General features: G+C 40.8%; 1 protein-coding gene across 2 annotated transcripts in view; it reads right to left on the reverse strand.

Annotated features, from left to right (window-relative positions):
* Window positions 1–9,149: 9,149 nt before the first annotated feature.
* TECPR2 (tectonin beta-propeller repeat containing 2) overlaps window positions 9,150–21,058 on the reverse strand; it is a 132,865-nt gene continuing 120,956 nt past the window's right edge. For both annotated transcript variants that reach the window (XM_033953159.1, XM_033953160.1), the window contains 4 exons: window positions 18,913–19,061; window positions 15,527–15,668; window positions 12,087–12,236; window positions 9,150–11,278 (listed from right to left, as the gene is read on the reverse strand). In XM_033953159.1, the coding sequence (XP_033809050.1) occupies window positions 11,121–11,278; window positions 12,087–12,236; window positions 15,527–15,668; window positions 18,913–19,061 (599 nt within the window). In that variant the 3' untranslated portion in view covers window positions 9,150–11,120. The remainder of the gene's footprint in view (window positions 11,279–12,086; window positions 12,237–15,526; window positions 15,669–18,912; window positions 19,062–21,058) is intronic.

Genomic DNA, 21,058 nt, shown 5'->3' on the forward strand with positions numbered 1-21,058 from the left:
TCTTAGATGGTAGATGGTTCCAACGCGGCCCTGTTTCGTTGTCTGCTTTGAGAGACCTGGCACCGGGAGGAGAAAGGGCCGTGATTTTGAAGAGGCATCCCTCCTACCTGATTTTTGACAAAAGAAGTGCTGATATTTGAAAACTCTGACCACAATGATTTTTTGCTGGTGACTCATCCTCATCAGCGCAGTACTTTAGAAGCCCTTGAATCGGGTCTCCCGAAGCAGACAACGAAACGGGGGCTGTGTTGGGACTCTCTACCACAGGGGTGCCCAACACGTCGATCGCGATCGACCGGTAGCTCCGGAGCTTCTACAGCCTTCCTATCTCCCTCTCCCTTCTACCTGCTTCCGGCCACACACCCTGCTCCGCGGCTCTCTTCGGCAACTCAGCAGCAGCGATCGACACAAGCTTCTGACGTCGGGGCCTACCCTCTGCGAGTCCCGTTTGTTTGAACTTCCTTTTTCCACAAAGGCGGGACTCGTAGAGGGAAGGCCTCGATGTTGGCAGCTTGTCTTGATCACCGCTGCTGACGAGTTGCTTAAAAGAGCCGCGGAGCCAGGGGGGTTTTGCCAGGTGCAGGTAGAAGGGAGAGGGCCAGATGCAGGACTCGTGGGTGAGGGAGCAGAAGAGAGAGAGAAAGAGAGAGGGGAGGGAAACAAAAGGAAATATTTCATACTGGGCTGGGCCGGAGTGGAGGGAGGGTGGAAAGATTCTGGCTACAGAGTGCATTAACAAAGGAAAAGGGGGGAAAGCTGAAAATGGAGATAGTGACACAAAGAAGAGAAAGAGTAAGCAGGACCTATTGAATAAGGATAGAGATACAGAGGGGACATGAAGAGGAGGTGAAATAGAGACATAGAAGTAATGCTGAAAAAGTGTGTGTGGGGGGGGGGAGATAAAGACACTGAAAGGGTAAATGGTGAACATGGGGTAAAGACAAGGACAGAGACAAATGAAGATTCTGAAAAAGTGGTGAGATAGGGATATAGATGAGATGGACACAAAGAAGGGTGATGCTGGAAAATAGGTGGAATGGTAATTCTGACAGACACAGAAGGGAAATGCTGGATCAAGGAGAGATGGGGCTCAGGCTGGATGGAATGAGGAGAAATGCCTTGTTGGCCCGGAACTTCCTCTCCTACGTCAGAATTGATGTCAGGGAGCGGAATGCTGGTCAGCGCGACGCTTCTGCAGGGAAAGCTTGGGACGGCGGTGGCTTGGGGGCTGTTCCCCGATGGCGGTGGCAGCAAACCGAGTGGCTTGGGGGAGGGCACGGAGAAAGAAAGAAAGGGGGCAGACAGGGAGACAGAAAGAAAGGGGAACAGGGAGACAGAAAGAAAAAGTTGGGGGAGAAAATGAGGTCTGGAGGAGAGGAAACATACAGGAGGCTGAAAAAAAGGAAGAAAGATTGGATGCATAGTCAGAAGAAGAAAGTGCAACCAGAGACTCATGAAATCACCAAACAGCAAAGGTAGGAAAAATGATTTTATTTTCAATTTAGTGATCAAAATGTGTCGGTTTTGAGAATTTATATCTGCTGTCTATATTTTGCACTATGGCTCCCTTTTACTAAACCGCAATAGCGTTTTTTAGTGCAGGGAGCCTATGAGCATTGAGAGCAGCACGAGGCATTCAGCATAACTCCCTGTGCTAAAACCTACTATTGTGGTTTAGTAAAAAGGGAGGGGGTGTATTTGTCTATTTTTGTATTTTGTTACTGAGGTGACATTGCATAGAGTCATCTGCCGTGACCTCTTTGAAAAAACCCGGAATATGAATAATTAACATTTTCTCTGCCTTTCAGTGTGCTTTGTGTTTTTTTTTTTTTAATTTTTATTGTTGGTAGATCATTTTGACTTAGTCATTATAAAAGTAGCTCGCAAGCCCATAAAGTGTGGGCACCCCTGCTCTACCATCTAAGATAAGTTAGAGGAATGGTCTAATGCCTGGCAACTAAAATTCAATGCAAAGAAATGCAGAGTAATGCATTTGGGGATTAATAATAGGAAGGAACTGTATATGCTGGGAGGAGAGAAGCTGATATGCACGGACGGGGAGAGGGACTTTGGGGTGATAGTGTCCGAAGATCTAAAGGTGAAAAAACAGTGTGACAAGGCAGTGGCTGCTGCCAGAAGGATGCTGGGCTGTATAAAGAGAGGCGTAGTCAGTAGAAGGAAGAAGGTGTTGATGCCCCTGTACAGGTCATTGGTAAGGCCCCACTTGGAGTATTGTGTTCAATTTTGGAGACCGTATCTGGCGAAGGACGTAAGAAGACTTGAGGCGGTCCAGAGGAGGGCGACAAAAATGATAGGAGGCTTGCGCCAGAAGACGTATGAGGAAAGACTGGAAGCCCTGAATATGTATACCCTAGAGGAAAGGAGAGACAGGGGAGATATGATTCAGACGTTCAAATACTTGAAAGGTATTAACGTAGAACAAAATCTTTTTCAGAGAAAGGAAAATGGTAAAACCAGAGGACATAATTTGAGGTTGAGGGGTGGTAGATTCAAAGGCAATGTTAGGAAATTCTACTTTACGGAGAGGGTGGTGGATGCCTGGAATGCGCTCCCGAGAGAGGTGGTGGAGAGTAAAACTGTGACTGAGTTCAAAGAAGCGTGGGATGAACACAGAAGATTTAGAATCAGAAAATAAGATTAAATATTGAACTAAGGCCAGTACTGGGCAGACTTGCACAGTCTGTGTCTGTATATGGCCGTTTGGTGGAGGATGGGCTGGGGAGGGCTTCAATGGCTGGGAGGGTGTAGATGGGCTGGAGTAAGTCTTAACAGAGATTTCGGCAGTTGGAACCCAAGCACAGTTCTGGGTAAAGCTAAGAAGAAAAAATTAAAAAATTTAAATTGAATCAGGTTGGGCTGGATGGACCATTCGGGTCTTTATCTGCCGTCATCTACTATGTTACTATGTTATAAGTGATATCATCATCATCTCTTACCTAGTGGTCAGTTTAAAATAGCTGTGACAAGTTGGATTATTTTTGAATTATATAAATTTTTGATTCATGAAGTATGCACCTTGCACAGCTACTTATTGACAAGCTAACTCCATGCAATGATTCAAGAACAATTCTCAGACAAGGGGGCAAGCAAACCCCCTAATAGTGAGTCTGCACATCTCTGAGCATAAGGAAGCATTGTCAATTATTGATTGCCTTGTATATCATGGTCTAAAGTAGTAGAAGATACGCTGCATAAGTGTTATTTTTTTGTATACTATTTCTTATCTCCTTTGTTTCACATATTTACCCTGCGCTATTTTGCTGAAAGAAGGATGTGGCGGAAAGTGAAGGAGAGAAAAACAGTAAATGGATAAGGCAGCCCCGGATACATAGTTAAGAGCACAGACAAAAGGAAGTGCAGCCAGAGACTGGGAAAAGATGGTTTGAAAAACAAAATCACCAGAAAACAAAGGTAGGGGAAATGATTTTATTTTCAATTTAGTGATTGAATTGTCAGTGTTGAGAATTTATATCTGCTGTCTATATTTTGCACTGTTTCAAGTTTATTCATATTATTTGATTGAACGCTTTTCCAAATTACAAAGTGTTGTACAAAAGATAAAAATATGATTTTAAAGAAATCACTTATACATAATATATTAATCAGACCTACAAGGGTAATTGCTTTAAAACCACGGGAAACAATAGGAAAGAGGGGAGGAAATACAATTTTTGAAGAAAAAGTACATAAAAGGGAAGTACATTAGGAGGGTAGGAAGAAGAGGATTACTGGCAGAAGTGGGGTCGAATGAGAGAGCTATTAGAAATCTTGTTTTGGAGATGGTAGAAATGCATTTGTTTCTATTTCTCTGGGGTTGTACTGCATGCAGAGTTTTGCATCTTAGGGTTTCGTTTGTATATATTAGTATTTTTAGTTTGTGGTCCCGTATTTGCATAGTGGTTATCTGTGTTCTGGTAGGAATGAATGTTGAGAAGCATACTGTGTGCTTTGTGTAATTTAATTTTGTGGTTAAACTTTTATGTGTTGTTAATATTATATTGTGTGTATATATGAAAAATGAATGGAAAAAATGGTATTACAATTAGTACTATTATGGGTCGGGGTCTGGGGCAGAGCTTTCAGGGCCCCCAAACAAAAACAAGTTATGCTGCCTATGCCTAGAATGACTATTTGAATAAAGTTGGGATTAAGTATGGTATCATCTATGAGGTGAAAATAACCAGGTGAATCACTGGAATGGTGTCTCGTGGTGAGGAAGAATCTATACTTCTACTAAGTATCTTAATACAAAATTTGGTCCGCAACTTAGCCTGTGTTTTAGATTTCAGCCCCTTATATGATTGAGTTTGACACCTCTACTTTATGCATTCTGGAGGCAGGTTCTATTAGTGGAGACTGTCGAGAGGAGCATCGAGGAGATAAAGGGTGACATAGAAGTGAACTTCAACTAGTTTCTCAATGAATGTCAGGAGAGCTGAGAATGAGATGAACTATGCTCTCTCGAATATGCATGCCTCAGTATAGATGCTCGACATCTGGGCGCAATGACATGCATCTTTAATGTGCATTAGTCATTTACATCAATCATAGATGGTGATGCTTGAGGCTGCATGCTTAGAGATTGATGCCTTGAGTATCCAGGCAATGCTCAGACGGAGTTGAGATTGGCACTGTTTGAGCAGAATTTTGCATCATTTGCGATTGTAGCAACACAGCTAGCTCTTTCTGTAACAGCATAGAAGACTGTTCCTGCAGAGATGGTGCCATAACCGGTATGTGCACTGGAATCATAGGCACATTAATTGGTGACCCCAGTATCGAGGCATGCTTCAAAGGTGATGTATCATCTGTGCCTTGGTGCTTAGAGCATGTTGATAGTGAAGATGCCTGAGATGATGCTGAAGTGTTCTTGGAGGGGAAAGTGGGTTTATGCTTCTTAGCCTTTTTATGAAGTTCCCCCCATCCAGGCAGCACTGATGACATAGATGATGTTGATGCCATCGGTACTGGAGTTGTCAGATGCTGAGGATCAACATCAGAGATTCCTGCCATTTTCAACGTAGAAACTGATGACCCAAAAAGTTTTTTGAACTCAAATTTTCTGGCTTTTAGTGATCTTTTCTGTAAATTTAAACATAGCGGACAAGAAAAATCACGGTGATCATACCTAGGCATTGCTTAAACCCACTAGAAGCCTTGGAAATTGGAGGAAAAAATGCTGATGCAAGATTGAATAGATTATAAACCAATATAGTCTCGACAATCCTAAGGGCCCAAAATAAAAACACAAGAAAAATTGAAAAATAATGAGACTGGGATAACGGGATGGAAGTACTAATAGAGAACATAAGCACAAAAAGTACGTAGAAAAACTATGAAAAATAGAGAAATGTTTTGTTTGTGACTTCTATCATATATGTTTCAGTTGTTAATAACAGACTGTGACCTACCTTCTGAGTCAGAGATGATACATGGCATTAGCTCAGTATGATGGCTCTACTGGGTCCTATCATTTAACAGCATGAAAGCAAAGACCCAGAGAAACCAATCAAAATATGCTAGTGTTATTTCCAACATTGTATGAGTATCTGTTCTGAACCCCTGTACTTTGAGTATAATATATTTGGAGCTGCTAGCAGCATTAAATGGAAAGACATGTTATTTGAGTGATGAATTAATTATCAGGTAGCATATACCACTGTGTTAGTTAAACAGTAAGGTATTGCTTTCAGAGGAAGTTCAAGGGTGTTACTTCATTTCAAATATTCAAATTAGGCTGACTGAATCCTGCCGGAGATTCCATTCTCCAGTTAGGCAGCCCTGCAGCCACCACCCGACATTTGCCAAACGGGAGGGGAGATCCTCTCTCTTGGGATTTAGCAGCTGTGAGCCGCGGATAACAGAGGGCTGACTGAACCCTGCCGGAGCTTCCATTCTCCAGTCAGGCACCCCTGCAGCCACCACCCGGAATTTGCTGATTGGGAGGGGAGGTCCTCTCTCCTGGGATTTAACAGCTGTGAGCCGCAGAATGCGGCCCGTGGACGTGTGCCCGAGGCCGCGTGTCTGAAGGGGTGTGGCCAAAGGGGCAGGACATGCCCCTTTTGAGCCCCTTCGGAGCCAAGAGGAGCGGGAGGGAGAAAATTATTGGCAAACAGAAGGCTAAGACTGTTTCCTCTTCTACTATAACAGGACCGATGGATTGCTACCTTTTCCCAGTTTTTGGAACATCTTTTGAAGGTAAGATTGACTTGCAATCCCAATCTGCCTCTCTCTCATCCAGCGAAACCACACCTCCACCTCAACCTGTCTTAACTTTATTAGAGAAGGATGACTCCGTTTCCATATCAGGTTCAGACTCAACTTCTCTACAATTGATTGAGCTGGACCCCAAAAAACCCTTAATGGGAAAACAATCTATTTTTGTATCTCCTGTCTCAATGCCTACAGGACCTATTATTAAGCCCAAGATGAGCAACAAAATTGTTACGCTTCATGATGTCTGGACTGTAGTTAATAGAATTGAAAATTCATTACAGGGCACAGTAGTAAAGCTTTGGCAATTTTTGTCTGAAATAACAAGTAAGGTGGCTGAGCAAGAAACTCAACTGGCTGTAATGGGAAAAAAATGGATAATGTGGAAGCATCTGTTTCTGTAATGCAGTTTTGTGCTGCATCTAATGTGAAGGATAATACTTTATTACACCTACAGATGGAAAATGCTATGAGATCCAGGAACCTTAGATTCCTGAGTTTTCCTATATCTCACTATCTGCTTTGGAATTACAGTGGAACCTTGGTTTATGAACATAATTCCAAATTACTCAAAGCGAGTTTCCCCATAGGAAGTAAGGGAAACTCGCTTGATATGTTCCCACCCGGGAATCTCGGAGAGAGTGAGAACCAGAAGGCCTTGAGCATGCGCAGATGCTCAAGGCCCAGACAAGAGGAAGGAACTTCTTTCACCGGCACTGGCACCGGCACATCCTTTGGGCTGCGTGCCGGTGCCAGATAGGGTAAGGATGAATGCTGTTCGGGCGGGTGGGGGTGCTGGTTCGCGGGGGGGGGGTGATGCCATTTCTCGGGGGGGGGGGGGGGTGCTTGCAAATCTTGGTTTGTGAGACAAGATTTGCATGAATGTTTTGCTGACTTGCAAAACACTCACAAACCGCGTTACTCGCAAACCGAGGTTTGACTGTACTAAAAATGTATTTGAAGGATATACTTTGTTATACTCAGAAACTTTTTCTCCTGATAATCTTTACTATATACCTAGTGGTTCCAAAATGATTTCAGAAGAGGGGGGAAAAGATCAATTAGTGTCACCTGACATTTTATAGCCAAAAGAGCAACATTGTTGGTCACCTTCAGGACTGAAATAGAAAAACAAGCTATTCTCAAATTATATTTTGTTAATAAAAATGCTCTGTTTTGTGGGCAACAGATAAATATCTTTTCAGACGTCTCCAGACGCAGTACAGGAGGAAGCAGTTCCTGCAACTCAAGACTCGTGTCTTGGCTGTGGGAGCTTTATTTTTTCTTAAGTTCCCATGTAAGTGTTTAGTGACTTATTAGAACAGTAGGTATATTTTTGTTGATCCAGCTCATTTGGAAATTTTTCTTCAAGACAAACCTAAATTAGACACATTGCCTGTAACTAATGCAGAGGTTGAGAACGAGTGAAAATAGAATAATTATTTTTGCCTGACTTTGGAGGATTATGGTATATTTTTGGTTTTTTTCCTTTTAGTAATGTGACTCTTACAGGACAATCAGCCCTTATAATGTGGACCTAATAAAGATTTTCTTTTTGTTTGATGTATTCTTCTTTAAACTATGTTTATTGCCTGAAGTTGTTATATGTTGTAACTAATTAATAAATTTATGTATGAGTCCTTGGAGCCGGCATCTTTGATGGATCTAACAGTCAAGACAGCATTTCTAGTGGCGGACACATAAGCACACTGGGTTTGCAGGCCTTATCTTGTAGAGAAGACAGGGATTTATCTGAGAACAGTCCCCTCTATCTCACTAAAAGTAGTCTCCAGTTTCTACATCAACTAGGAAGTACTGTTGCTAGCCTTCATGCCCAAAGAAGAGTTACAAAACTCTGAAATTGCTGGATGTTCACAGAGTGGTGCTCTGCTATCTGGAAGTCACAAATGAGTTTCAGCTCTTTAATTTCTATGTGCTAGTGGGTACCAAGCTGCTGGGGCTGGCTGGCCTCAAAAGTGACCAGTTCTAGATTGATTCATATAGCCATTTCCTCAGCTTATATTTGCAGCAGAAAGCAATCACTACTAGGTCCATTCCACTAGGAGTGTAGCATCCTCCTGGGCAGAGTCCAGAGCAATTTTCCCTGAATAAATTTATAAAGCTGCTACATTGTTTTCCCTACATACTTTCACAAAGTTTTATATAGTGGATGTAGCAACCAAATTTGACACTGCGTTCTAATCTTCAGCATTCTCAGCAGGCTCATCTGTCCCACTCTGAAATCCTAGAGGACTGCTCTAATACATCCCAAGTGTTCCAGAATGACATGCCTATTGCACTAGAAGGAAAGATTAGGTACTTACCTTGATAATCTTTTTAGTAAACAGGCACATCATTCTGGAAGCCCACCCAGTCAGATATTAATTAGCATGCTTGCTGTCTCAGACATGTCTGTAATTCCAGATACCTTGTTTTTTTCCTCTGTCCAGTACAGTCAAGGATAGTGGGAAATACTACTATAGTGAAGAGACCATAGAGTTATTTTTCAGAACTCCAAGACTGTTAGTGCAGGTTGTGCTCAGATTGGTAGGCTGTTCCACCATATTATAGGGTTAAATATCTAGATATTTAGATCAGTTTCTTTGGGAGAATCCCTGTGCCACTCCCTGTTCTGTTTTCACCTCTAGGGCTGACCATCTGCTTTGATATGAACTGAGAAATTACAGGAGAGCCCAGAGGGATGGGAGGCGCAGCAGAAAAAATGCTCATGAGGTTCTCTACACAAGATCTTGCAACCAGGGATTCCAAGTCTTCCAGAGTGATGTACCTATTTACTAGAAAAAAGATTATCAACGTAAGTACCTAAACTTTCCTTTTATTGTACCTTCATGAATCCCCTCCCCCCCTCTTAGTGCTAGTGGCCTCTCACTTTCATAAACCAAATGCAACACTGGACTACAATTGTTTAAATGAAAAAGGTTAATTTATTGCACTTGTCTCAAAGCACAACAAGGACCAAAATGGAATTCAAAATAAATACAGTAGTACAAATACAGCAAAAATGACTTGGGGTATAAATGTATCATCTTTCAGTAACAAAAATTAAACTAAATAAAGATGGGCTTTTAACATTAAAATGAAACTATATACAATATTCAAATCACAACAAGCAAGTGTCAATGATTACTACCAACAAAAAAGGCAGAAGGCATCAGGAATAAGTAGCATTGTTGGAGCGCTATGTGGTCTTGGCAGAGTGCCGTGCCAAGATTTAATGGGTTCAGTTGGCAGGTCTTATACAGAAGATGTTTGTTAAGGGACTCTCAGAACACCAGGAATACATGTACAATCATCCTAAACTTGCTTTTCCTACAAGACTCTGCTTTTGATCTAATCTCCAGTTGATGGGCTTTAAAACAAATCTTCCACTGGGATCTATCCCTTTGTGGTACACAGATTTTATAAACATAACTGAGATGGACCATATATATGCCTATTTCACAATGTAAGGTGCATTTAAGTTATATTTCTATTACTACTTATCATGTCTATAGCACTGCTAGATGTACGCAGTGCTGTACATTAGCATGTAAGAGACAATCTCTGCTTAAAACTAGATCCACTCATGACAGAAATCTGCAGAAGTTTTTGAAAGTTAATACAGACTGTATTGCTAGGGCTTTTTCTCTCTGGGTTTTCCTCCTCCCCCTCATTCTGTGCTTAAAAGTTAAACTCATATACCAAAAAAGAAATGCCATAACCTTATTCTACATAAAATCATTAGACATGAGATTCACATTCCTTTAATCAATAAAAACGAGGTATATTTTGCCTAACCGTTTTAGGTTACCAATAAATGAAATAGCAACATAAACATTAAGGGGTCCTTTTATCAAGCTGTGGTAGGGGTTTAACGCGCGTTAAACCGCCTGACGCACTAGCCGCTAACGCCTGCATTGAGCAGGCGATAGTTGTTTAGCCGGCCACGGGGGTTAGCGCGTGATGAAATGTCCGACGCACTAACCCCGCTAGCGTGGCTTGATAAAAGGACTCCTAAGTTTCCGCCTGCATATTATATAGAATACTTGTACGTCAACTCAACTTGTACTCCACTAATCTTCTGCAAACCGCATAGAACTTAACGGTATTGCGGTATATAAACTGTTATTATTATTATTATTATTATTACTGGTGCACAATGTGCTGAGTAAAAGGTAGGGAAAATTTGTGACTGCTCACATAGTTAATTCTGTTCATTTTGACAATCCCTATAGTATTAAACTGCTCAAGAGCAAAACACCCAAAAACATTTAACTTGTGGTGAAAACCGTTGCTACTTTGAAGAACATTTAAGTCCTTGGTCTTCATCTGCAGTCCTCGAGAACTGCCAATAAGTCAGGTTTCAGGATACCTCTAATAAATATGAATGAGATAAATTTGCATGCAGTGGAGTTAGCAGGCATGCAAATCTCTGTCATGGACTGAGAGTGAAGACTTAAGGAATTAAGTGAATTAAAATGAACTGACAGACAACTTTAAAATTTACCATGTTTTTCTTCCTTGCAGAAATATGTAAACAGACAAAATATATTAGCTGAGAAAAAAATATTATGTTTACTTTGATAGCAGCATGCATGGCAATTACATACACACTATTTTCTTGACGGTGCATAATAAGCACAGGTACTAACCAAGATAATAACCTATAAATGCGCTTTGAAAAATACCATCATATATCTTAGCAATTCTGCTATGCCATGTCTATGTTAGTGTATTGGAATAGTTAATGGTTAGAAGAGACAACCAATCGAGGCACTAATTTTAAAGTAACATGCAGTCCAACATGAGCAACTTTGTCCCTCACTAGACTGCACCAACCAACAGTTCCTTACTCAGCTCTGCCTGCTTAAATCTTTTCAGTTCCTTCAGATGACTTCCCATTCATCTTCAAATTCACTGGTGTGAGTGGAGAGGGAACCGTCACTCTTTTTCTGAGAGCCCTGTAAATGGTTGAAGCTTTTGGTGAGACGCTGAAGAAAATGTCCAGAGCAACCAATGGCCCAGAGTTCATCCATAGATGTCACTGCAAAGAGAAAGCACTGGGTTCAGAAAGCCACTGGTTCTACCAGTTGCACTGTAACAAGCCCTTTGGGGCAGGAATCTGTAACACTGCTTATTCTAGTCAGGTTTTACTGCCACATATTCTAATTTTTTTTCACAACTCTATTAATATGGTAAATATGTGCTGTGTACATTTAATGCTGTTTATATAAAGCAATCATATGCTAGAGATCTATAAAATACTGAGTAGAATGGAATGGGTCAATATGAATCGCTTGTTTACTCTTTCCAAAAATACAAGGACTTAGGGTCATGCAGTGAAGGTAAGCATTCGGCCTGCAGGTTGCCCACTCCAAATCTAGGAGGAAGCTGCTCTGACAGAAGAAAGAAGTAACCTCTACCACACATATACCTTCCTCCTGATAATTCTGGCACAAGAATCACAAAGTCACAGGCTGACTAGGTTAATCTCATGATATAGATGGTTAGCACAGTTTTGAAAATGCTTGCAATATGCTAGGATATCAGACAGGTGAGATTTCCCTGTAGGTGACTAGATTTTGTCAAGGGGACATTTAATAAGAGTAGAATTCTGGCAAAGGATATCTCCACCCATGGAATGAGCACAATTTGAATCATGGGATCCTTCTCTACCAAGGTTGGAATTGTTCAAAGGAACCCTCCTCTCCGCCACCCCTATAGGACATGGCACACTAACATCTCTAAAGGCATTTATGTGTTCCTTAACACTCTGCCAAACGCTGGTTTACATTATCCACAGCAAACACCATTGACATTGTAGCATAATTTACTATACATTACTAATGTACCTGTCAAACAAATCATGCTTCCTGGAATTTTCTTCCAGTAGTCTCCTGCAGGGTTTTTATCTGTGATTCCATAGCGCCGAGCTATATCTCCATTCGGGCACCGTGCCCACACTGTCCTGATACTTAGGGCCAATTGGCATGCTTGTAGTCCTTCATGGAAAACATGAACACAATTGTGTCTTATGGGCTTATTTTCATAGAAATATAGAAGATGACAGTTAAAAATACATGAACATTCTAGGTGATTCAGTACTGAACAGCCTACCCAGTCCTGTTTTTACCATCACATCTAAGGCTCCTTTGCATTTACTGTGAGAAAGACAGCTAATAACCTCCATAAACATATCAATATACGCAGCACAAAAGTGGAGATCACAATAGAATTTACCTTAATTATCAAGTCAAATTTGAAAGTGATATAAAAAAACATTTAAACCATAATATAGGAAAAATGTGACCCACTTAGAAACATAGAAAGGTGACGGCAGAAAAGGGCTACAGCCCATCAAGTCTGCCCACTCTACTGACCCACCCCATTAAGTCTGAGTGCTGCTCGACCCACGTAGGGATCCCACGTGGATGTCCCATTTATTCTTAAAGTCGAGCACGCTTGTGGCCTTGATTACCTGCAAAATTGTACCATAAGTGGGATTAGAAATAACAAACAAAGGCTATAAAAGTTCATTTTTTATTTTTAGTATTTATGCACCGCTTATAGCCTAAGCGATTTACTTCGGGTACTCAAGTATTTCTCCCTCTCTGTCCCCGTGGGCTCACAATGTAACTAATGTACCTGGGGCAATAGAGTGTTAAGTTGTTTGACCAAGGTCACAACGAGCAGCGCGAGACTTGAACCTGTAATTTCAGGGTGCTGAGGTTACAGCCCTAACCACAAGGCTACTCCTCCACTCCCTTTTTAAAAGTTGTGTGTGCTATGGTGTCAGCAAATTAGGACTATGCCATTTTTCACAACTTTAATGGTTTTCATGTTCTACAGCCTAAAAACTGCAGCTACCTAAAGTGAGGTATGTGATTTCTGGGGCTACTTTTATTGATAAATGTTTCTCACTTTTTTGTTTTGTATAATAATCTTTATTAAGCAGATACAACAATCATTCAAAAAAGAACATTTGTCTGAACCAAGAGGGTATAACAATCCTGAAATAGATGTACAAACTTGAAAGATTCTACCCTCTAGATCAGGGGTGCCCAATACGTCGATTGCAATTGACCGGTAGATCGGGAAGGCAACGTGAGTCGATCACGGAGCCCATCCCGGACTCCGTGATAACTCGTGTTGCCGTTCCGATCTACCGAGCCAATAAGCCTTCCTCTCCATAACGTCCCCCACCACCCTTTCTGTAGAAGTGTCGCGCTGATCAGCATTCCGCTCCCCGTCAATTCTGACGTCGGAGAAGACGTTCTTGGCCAGCCAATCGCTGGAGAGAACGGGAACCCGAAGGCCTTGAGCATGCGCAGATGCTCAAGGCCCAGCGCAAAGAAGAAGGCTGATCTTCCGGCACCGGCATGTCCTGTGCGTTGGTGCCGGTGCCAAATGGGGGTAAGGAATGTGATCGGGTGGGTGGGTACCTGGGGAATGCCGGATCGCGGCGGGGGGGGGGGGGGTGCGACGCGAGCAGGGGGTGCCGGATCGCCGGGGGGGGGCGCTCATAAATCGAGGCACGCTCGGTTTCTGAGGTGCCGATTTTGCGAATGTTTTGCTCGTCTTGCAAAACACTTGCAAACCGGTGCATTCGTAAACCAAGGTACCACTGTAAATGATAATTAACATTTTCTCTGCGTACAGTGTGCTTTGTGGTTTTTTTTACAATTTTATTGTTGGTAGATCATTTTGACTTGGTCATTTTAAAAGTAGTTTGCAAGCCCAAAAAATGTGGGCACCCCTGCTCTAGATAGCCCAGTAAGGATATTTTATCAAAATGAACTCTCCTCACTCTCAGTCTGTTTCTTTTATACCTGGGAATGGAGAGATGGAAGTAAAGAAGGTCAACATCAAATAGCCTTACTAGATTAGTGTCTCTACTTTTTCCCCTTAACCCTCCCTCCCATGGCAGTTCACCTCTAAATACATTTAAGCATTAATGCCCAATAGTTGACCTTTTTCCTCCTCCAGTCCTTCTCCCCCTGTATTCCCAATGTACCATTTCCTTCATTCTCTCTTGCTACACTGTAAGCTGTGCAGATTTTTTACCCACCAGTGGCTTGTGAGTTGTAGAGCTCTAAGCAAAAGTTTTTGTTCTTGAGCAAGGTCAGTCTTATAGGATCCTTGAGTCACAAAAAAATCTTACACTGGAGCCTTGTGAGCTGTGCTGCTTGTTTGGCTATTTTGTGACTTTTATGTTTTTATATTTAAGACAGCCAAGGATCCGATAAGACCCCTGAGGAAGGCATTTCTATTTTGTCAAAACATGGCCCGTGTTGGGTCATTTTTATTTTATATATATGATTTTTATCCTGTGGATCACTTGTGACTGTATACACTCTTTGTAGATTGTTTTTGTTATTTGGATGCTTATTAAACTACAAACTGATACATCTGATCTTCTGTAATTTTTTGTTGTTTTGCGCCATCAAATTTTTGGACAGTTATACTGCTCCCAGATAGACGGATAGGTCGACATTCAGAACCCTTATGTATAATTTCTTTCTAACATTCCATTGGATTGGAAAGAAAAGTTAAAGATAAAAAGATAGAGAAACAAAGAAAACGTAAGAGAGTACAAATGTACTCTGTTACAAACAAGTTAATATTTTGAATAATAATGGGTAAACAGCTATCACAGTATGCTCTAGAATCTACAGCATAGATCTAGATGGTCTAGATCTTTTTCTAATAAATATTTATTTATTACACTTGACCTTCACATATGCATCAAAATAGTTAACATGTGAAAAAAAGTAGAATTTTACCTGGAACCTTTCTTATGCAGAAATAAAATTTCACCAGTGCCAGAAGAAAGTTTGAATTAGAAACTGAAGCATAATAAAAATGTAACAAAATAAAAATGGGGTGAAAAAGAAGGGTGGGTGCTTGAGCCCCCTCAGGACTTGGCAGTCTCCTTCAGTGTATCCAGTGAGACATAATTCAATTTATATTAGGTTAACCCCCACCCCCCTCAGTTATTTTAAAAAGTTGGCTCTTACACCAGAAGCAGTAAGATCCTGGTTTATGCTTGATTTCAGGAATTATGTGTTGTATTTTCTTTTAAAATATTACAAATTAATCACGATTAAGAACATAAGAATTGCTGCTTTTGGGTCAGACCAGTGGTCCATTGTACCCAGCAGTCCGCTCACACTGCAGCCCTTAGTCAAAGACCAATGACCTATTTGAGTATAGCCTTACCTAAGTACATTCTGGTTCAGCAGGAACTTTCTTGTAATCTTCCTGCAGTCCTATTTTATACATAATTTTTTACCTGGTACATGTTCCCAGTCAGTGCCAACAGGCATCTCTTCTGTTACTGCAACTCGCACATACACATTCCATCTGCTATCAATGGCCCACAGCATCCGATCATTGGGACTTGAATGAATGCCGATTAAGTTGACACCTACTGGCTGGAAATACACATTTCTTTTAATAGCTGTGGCAACTCTAAATTTAGAACAACTAATTATTTCATTACATTCTCATTTTAGACATAAAACCCTCCACTCTCCTCCTAAACTAATGATCTTGCTAACAATGTAACTTAGCAACTTGATCCAAATCTTATTGTAAACCACATAGATTCCTAGAAGAAAATTGCAGTTTATAAGACACGGTACTGTATTGTATAAAAGGCCCTATAAAATACAGTGTTCAGAAAGAACCAGAAAGAAAAGAAGGACTCAGATTTAATTTAACATCAATAGATTGAGAACACATTTATCAAAGCCATACCTTTTTACCAAAGGCTAGGGGTCCTATGTAGAGAAAATACAGACAACAATTTTAGAGAAATTTACTTGGGTACATTGGCATTATGGAATCTGCCCCTTACTTGCTTGGCTAAGGTACTAATGGACTTCCACAACGAACAATTCAAACTCTTGGTACAAGCGCTAATCCTAGGACTACTGTAACATCCTATACCTGTCATGCCCAACCCACATGCTAAAACAATTACAAACAGTCCAAAATACAGCTCTTAGACTGATTTACTCGCTGAAAAAATATGACCACATTACCACCACTTTTCGAGATTCACACTAGCTCCCAGTACAAGCACGCATACAATACAAATTCTACTGCACCCTATTCAAAGCCCTATATGGAAACTGACCAAGCTATCTGAGCAACCACCTAATCAGGAAAAATACATTAAGACCAAGGAGAAATCATGCACACTTTACCCACCCCCCAATCAAAGGTATACAAAGCAAAAAAATATACGATGGACTATTAGCCACCAGAGCAGCGAAACTAGACCACCACCTCTCCAATCTGCAAAACATTCAGGAAAGAACTTAAAACTTTTCTATTCAAGAAATTTGTCAAATGATCTAAATAAACCTGATCGACCCTCCACAGATCCTGACGCATACAACATCTATTAACCATGTATTCTCTCTGGAAATGCCCAGGCCAACTGTTGTTGTAAACCGCCTAGAACTGAAAGGTATTGGCGTGATAGAAGACACCAATGTAATGTAATGTAATAAAGAGGTTAGGTTCTTACCTTGCTAATATCTTTTCTATTAGATAGGTCATTCTGGACAGTAAAGCATTATCCCCATGCTCACGAGCCATGCAGAAGGAATCCATTCCAGGTTTTCAACTCCTCCTCCTTCTGCAGATAATGTTATAAGCTGACATCATTACTATATCAGGCAGCACAGGCAAAGCGTGATGGGGCTTTGCCCCTTGATGAGCCCCTTTGGAGTGTCAAATAGTGCAGGAGATGAGTGGAGATTTGCTGTTGGGAATTTCATTGTATTTGTTGGTGGGTGTGTTTTTGTTGTTTTATATTTAGCTACTAATGCGGTCTTGTTCACTCTGGTGGTGGGAAAGGTCCAGATAAGGATTTTAATTATTTTATTTGGATTTATTTGTATATCTATTTTGATGCTGTCTACAGCTTTGGGTTTCTCTTTCTGGGAGAGAAGGGTAAGTATATGAGTACCAATATAAAGAATGATGTAATATGGTACTGAATCAGAAAGTACAATGTCACATTCCTCTGTAGCAAAGCACTGGCTAACTAGAAGGACTGGTTTAGAACAAAGTCTGCCCATACAGTGACTCTCCTTCCCCCATCATTGAAGAAAGGTTAAGGCAAAGGTGTGGTACTAGTGTATAGGGAAATAGGTAAGAACAAATTCTCACTTAATAAAAACTATTTCCTTCTGTAATCAGGAGAGAAGTGGATCTTCTATAGATCTGCAAGGACCTTCTAACTTTTGTAGGGGGCAGATCTAGTATGTTAAACAACCAGCCTGAGAGAAAATGCTTCCTTCTCAGTGTTTCAAGTTTAATTCAAACTTAATATACTACTTTGGAGTAACACTATCAAAGTGGTTTACAACCAAAATTACAATGGATTTTAAAACTCTTCCAGGACTTTCTCACCAAGGACACAGTGCATTCACCATGTACTCTCAACTTTCCCAATAATTTGCTTTCAAAGGGGACTGGCAATGAGAGTAAGGTAAATACATTCCTCCCCTAGCACGTATACACACCTGAACCTACCACTAGGTTGCCCTCTTGCTCTCCTTCACTCTAAGTCCTCCTATCTTCTCTTCTCACTCAGCAGCAGTCATAAGGATTTTTCCATCCTTATGATAGAATGAGCAGATAATTTTTTCTAGCCCAAATGCTATCCATGCTACATACAGAGTTTTGGCAAGTCAACTAATACAACCCAGAAATTAACCATAGCACCCTTGGAATCTTTGACATCTGCAGAATAGGAAGGCTCTCTGATTATAGAAGGTAGTAACAGAAATGAGGGGGCTGCAGGGAGTATAAGCAATACACTACTAAGAACAATAACCATGCCCTAAAAACAAAAGAGGAAGACTCTGGATATTTTTCTTTAAAACAGGTATGAGGCATGAACTGCCAGAGTTCACCTTGCACTCCAACCGCAGTGAAGAAAAGGAAGCAAGTTCAGAAAGCTTCTGAGTCAATGATAAATAGTTCTGGTTTGGCAACCTCATAGAATCAACATAGAGCAGAACTAATGCTCAATACATGGACAGTTCAACACCAGTCAAACAATCCTCATAAGAAATAACATAAATTCTTAACGATCCTCAGAGGGTTTAGAATGTCCTATAGGTTCTAATGATAATAATCACCGAACCTAATCGTCATAGGATCAGTAATTTATGTATTGTTTATATATATTGTTTATATTACATATTTTTTATATTTTTATCTTAAATTATTCATCAATCAAGTTTTACTTAGCTTTATAGTTACTTCACTCGAATTGGGTAGAGGCGCTCCCAATTCGAGTGAAGTAACTATAAAGCTAAGTAAAACTTGAGTGATGAATAATTTAAGATAAAAATATAAAAAATATGTAATATAAACAATACATAAATTACTGATCCTATGACGATTAGGTCCGGTGATTATTATCATTAGAACCTATGGGACATTCTAAACCCTCTGAGGATCGTTAAGAATTTATGTTATTTCTTATGAGGATTGTTTGACTGGTGTTGAATTTGAAATAAGTATGCTAGAGTCCAGTCTGGAATAGCCTACAATATAGATTTTGACAATACATGGACAGAGCACATTCCACAGTGCTACCATTATCGGTGCACCCCTCATTAGAAAAACATCATTAAAACATGAATGTTTTACCTGGATAGGTGGCTCAATTGTTATCCATGCTGGTAACATCATACTTGGGTTAAGAGGCTGAGTCCCCACCCGGAAGTATACAATACCATTAGTGTCACATGCCCAGACATGCTGGTTACCACATGTCAAACTGGAAAGTTTTACAGCTCCTAAGGAAAAACAAGAAACCATTAGTTCATACAGTCCTCTTCAGCAAATCCAGATTTGAATAGTTGGAGCTTTCTACCTTCAAAGAAACTGTTCTGAAAAAATGAAAACCCAAATATCAAACATTGTAATGAACATATATGCTTTATATCTAAAAAGGAAACATATACCAAAATATCTCATTTATATACTTAACTAGTCTTTAAGCCCGTTACATTAACGGGTGCTAGAATATATGTCTGTCTGTCTTTCTGTCTCTCTCCCTGCCCCTGTGTCTTTCTTCCTTTATTTCTGTCTCCCTTCCTCCCGCTGTCTGTCTTTCTTTCTGTCTCTCTCATTGGCCGCTGTATGTTTGTCTGGTTTTTTTTTTCTGTGCGTTTTTAGCTGCTGTCTGTCTGTCTCCTTGGCCGCTGTCTGTATTTCTTTATTTTGGTCTCTCTCCTTGGCCGCTGTCTGTGTCTGTCTTTATTTGGTGTTTGCCTCCTTGGCTTCTGTCTGTCTGTCTTTTTTACTGTATGTCTTTTTGGGCACTGTATGTCTGTTTTTGTTTTTTTACTATCTGTCTCCTTGTCTGCATTTCTTTATTTCGATCTCTCTCCTTGGCCGCTGTATGTATGTCTGTCTTTGTTTTGCTATGTTTCTCCTTGGCCACTGTATGTCTGTGAGTCTTTTTTTTCCGTCTGTCTCCTTGGCTGCTGTTTGGCTGTCTGTAAACCGACAAAGAGTAAATAGTATAAAGTAGTAAATCGGCAAAGTAGTAAATCGGCAGTGACTTGTGTAAGGTAAACCGCCACACGACACTCATTTGAAAGCGAATGTACGCGTTCCGAATGTGCGCACGCACCAGTTCAATGAGAGCCACAGCTGCCTTAAACACATCCTCCCCCCCCCCCTTCCTGCTATCTGGCCAACTCCCTTAGTCCATTGGCAGAATTATTTATAAGTTTAAAGTTGCTGCGGCAGCTCCTCTCACGATCCCCGCCTGCGTCGGACTTCTGACACAGGTGGGGATCGTGAGAGGAGCCGCCGCCGCGTTTTTGAACTTAAAAATACACTACGGCAAGGCACTAATGGAACATGGAACAGGCCAGACCGAACAACATCACCTTGAGGTCCGCGAGTGTGATTACACGGAAACAGAACCCTAAGCGCGCATGCACACTCCTACCTGCCAGGGACCTACTGATCACGGAAAACGGAACACGCAAGTAGGAGTGCGCATGCGCACTTAGGGTTTTATTATTATAGATACTAATATTTCTGGTAAGATTTGAAAGAAGAGCTCTATTTTTCATCTTTTGGAGTGTGCCTTCACTACCCTTTGGTATATCAAGGAAAGCTAAATTTAACCTAAAGCTAGAATTCACCAGTATAATTGATCAGAAAAATAACTAACCAAACCAAAAAAAAAAATGAGGAGAGGAGTAGAAAAGTGTTTTGGCATATAAACAGCAGCTTCACAAATTTCCACTGTTTGGTCCGGACAAATTATCTGAAGTTAACTTGGTGCATTCTGCTGATGGTCATGTTTTCAGGAATCTGCAGCCCTCGGTCTATAAATAGAAGCCCTACTGAAAGGTACTCTTCAAAGACTTCAGCAAACACAGCATGCTTGCCAAATCCAATGTGCAGTCAGGAGGCCACCAGTTTATCATAACCTACAAGGGGGCCTGCGCTATCACCAGAACTCTAATCATGGCTAGGACCTTGTTTACTAAGTTAAGGCTTGCAGTTATCATGAAGTAGTCAAAATTAGTGTGTGGTATCTGCAAACCCTCTGCATTTAAATGTTGGAGATACTGTATTCCCATTTTGCTGTGCAGTTAATGCAGAGAAAATTTTGTAAGCATTATCTGCCAAGTTAACATGTAACACCCTCCATATCAAATGAAAGGCGCAGTCCATGTTAGATGCTTAACATAAGAATTACAGTGCACTGATGCCCCCTGCGTGTCCTGGTCAAATTAACAAATGAATGCCGAATATGAAGCACTGATGT

Source organism: Geotrypetes seraphini, chromosome 7 (assembly GCF_902459505.1).
Source record: "Geotrypetes seraphini chromosome 7, aGeoSer1.1, whole genome shotgun sequence".
Classification (NCBI taxonomy): domain Eukaryota; kingdom Metazoa; phylum Chordata; class Amphibia; order Gymnophiona; family Dermophiidae; genus Geotrypetes; species Geotrypetes seraphini.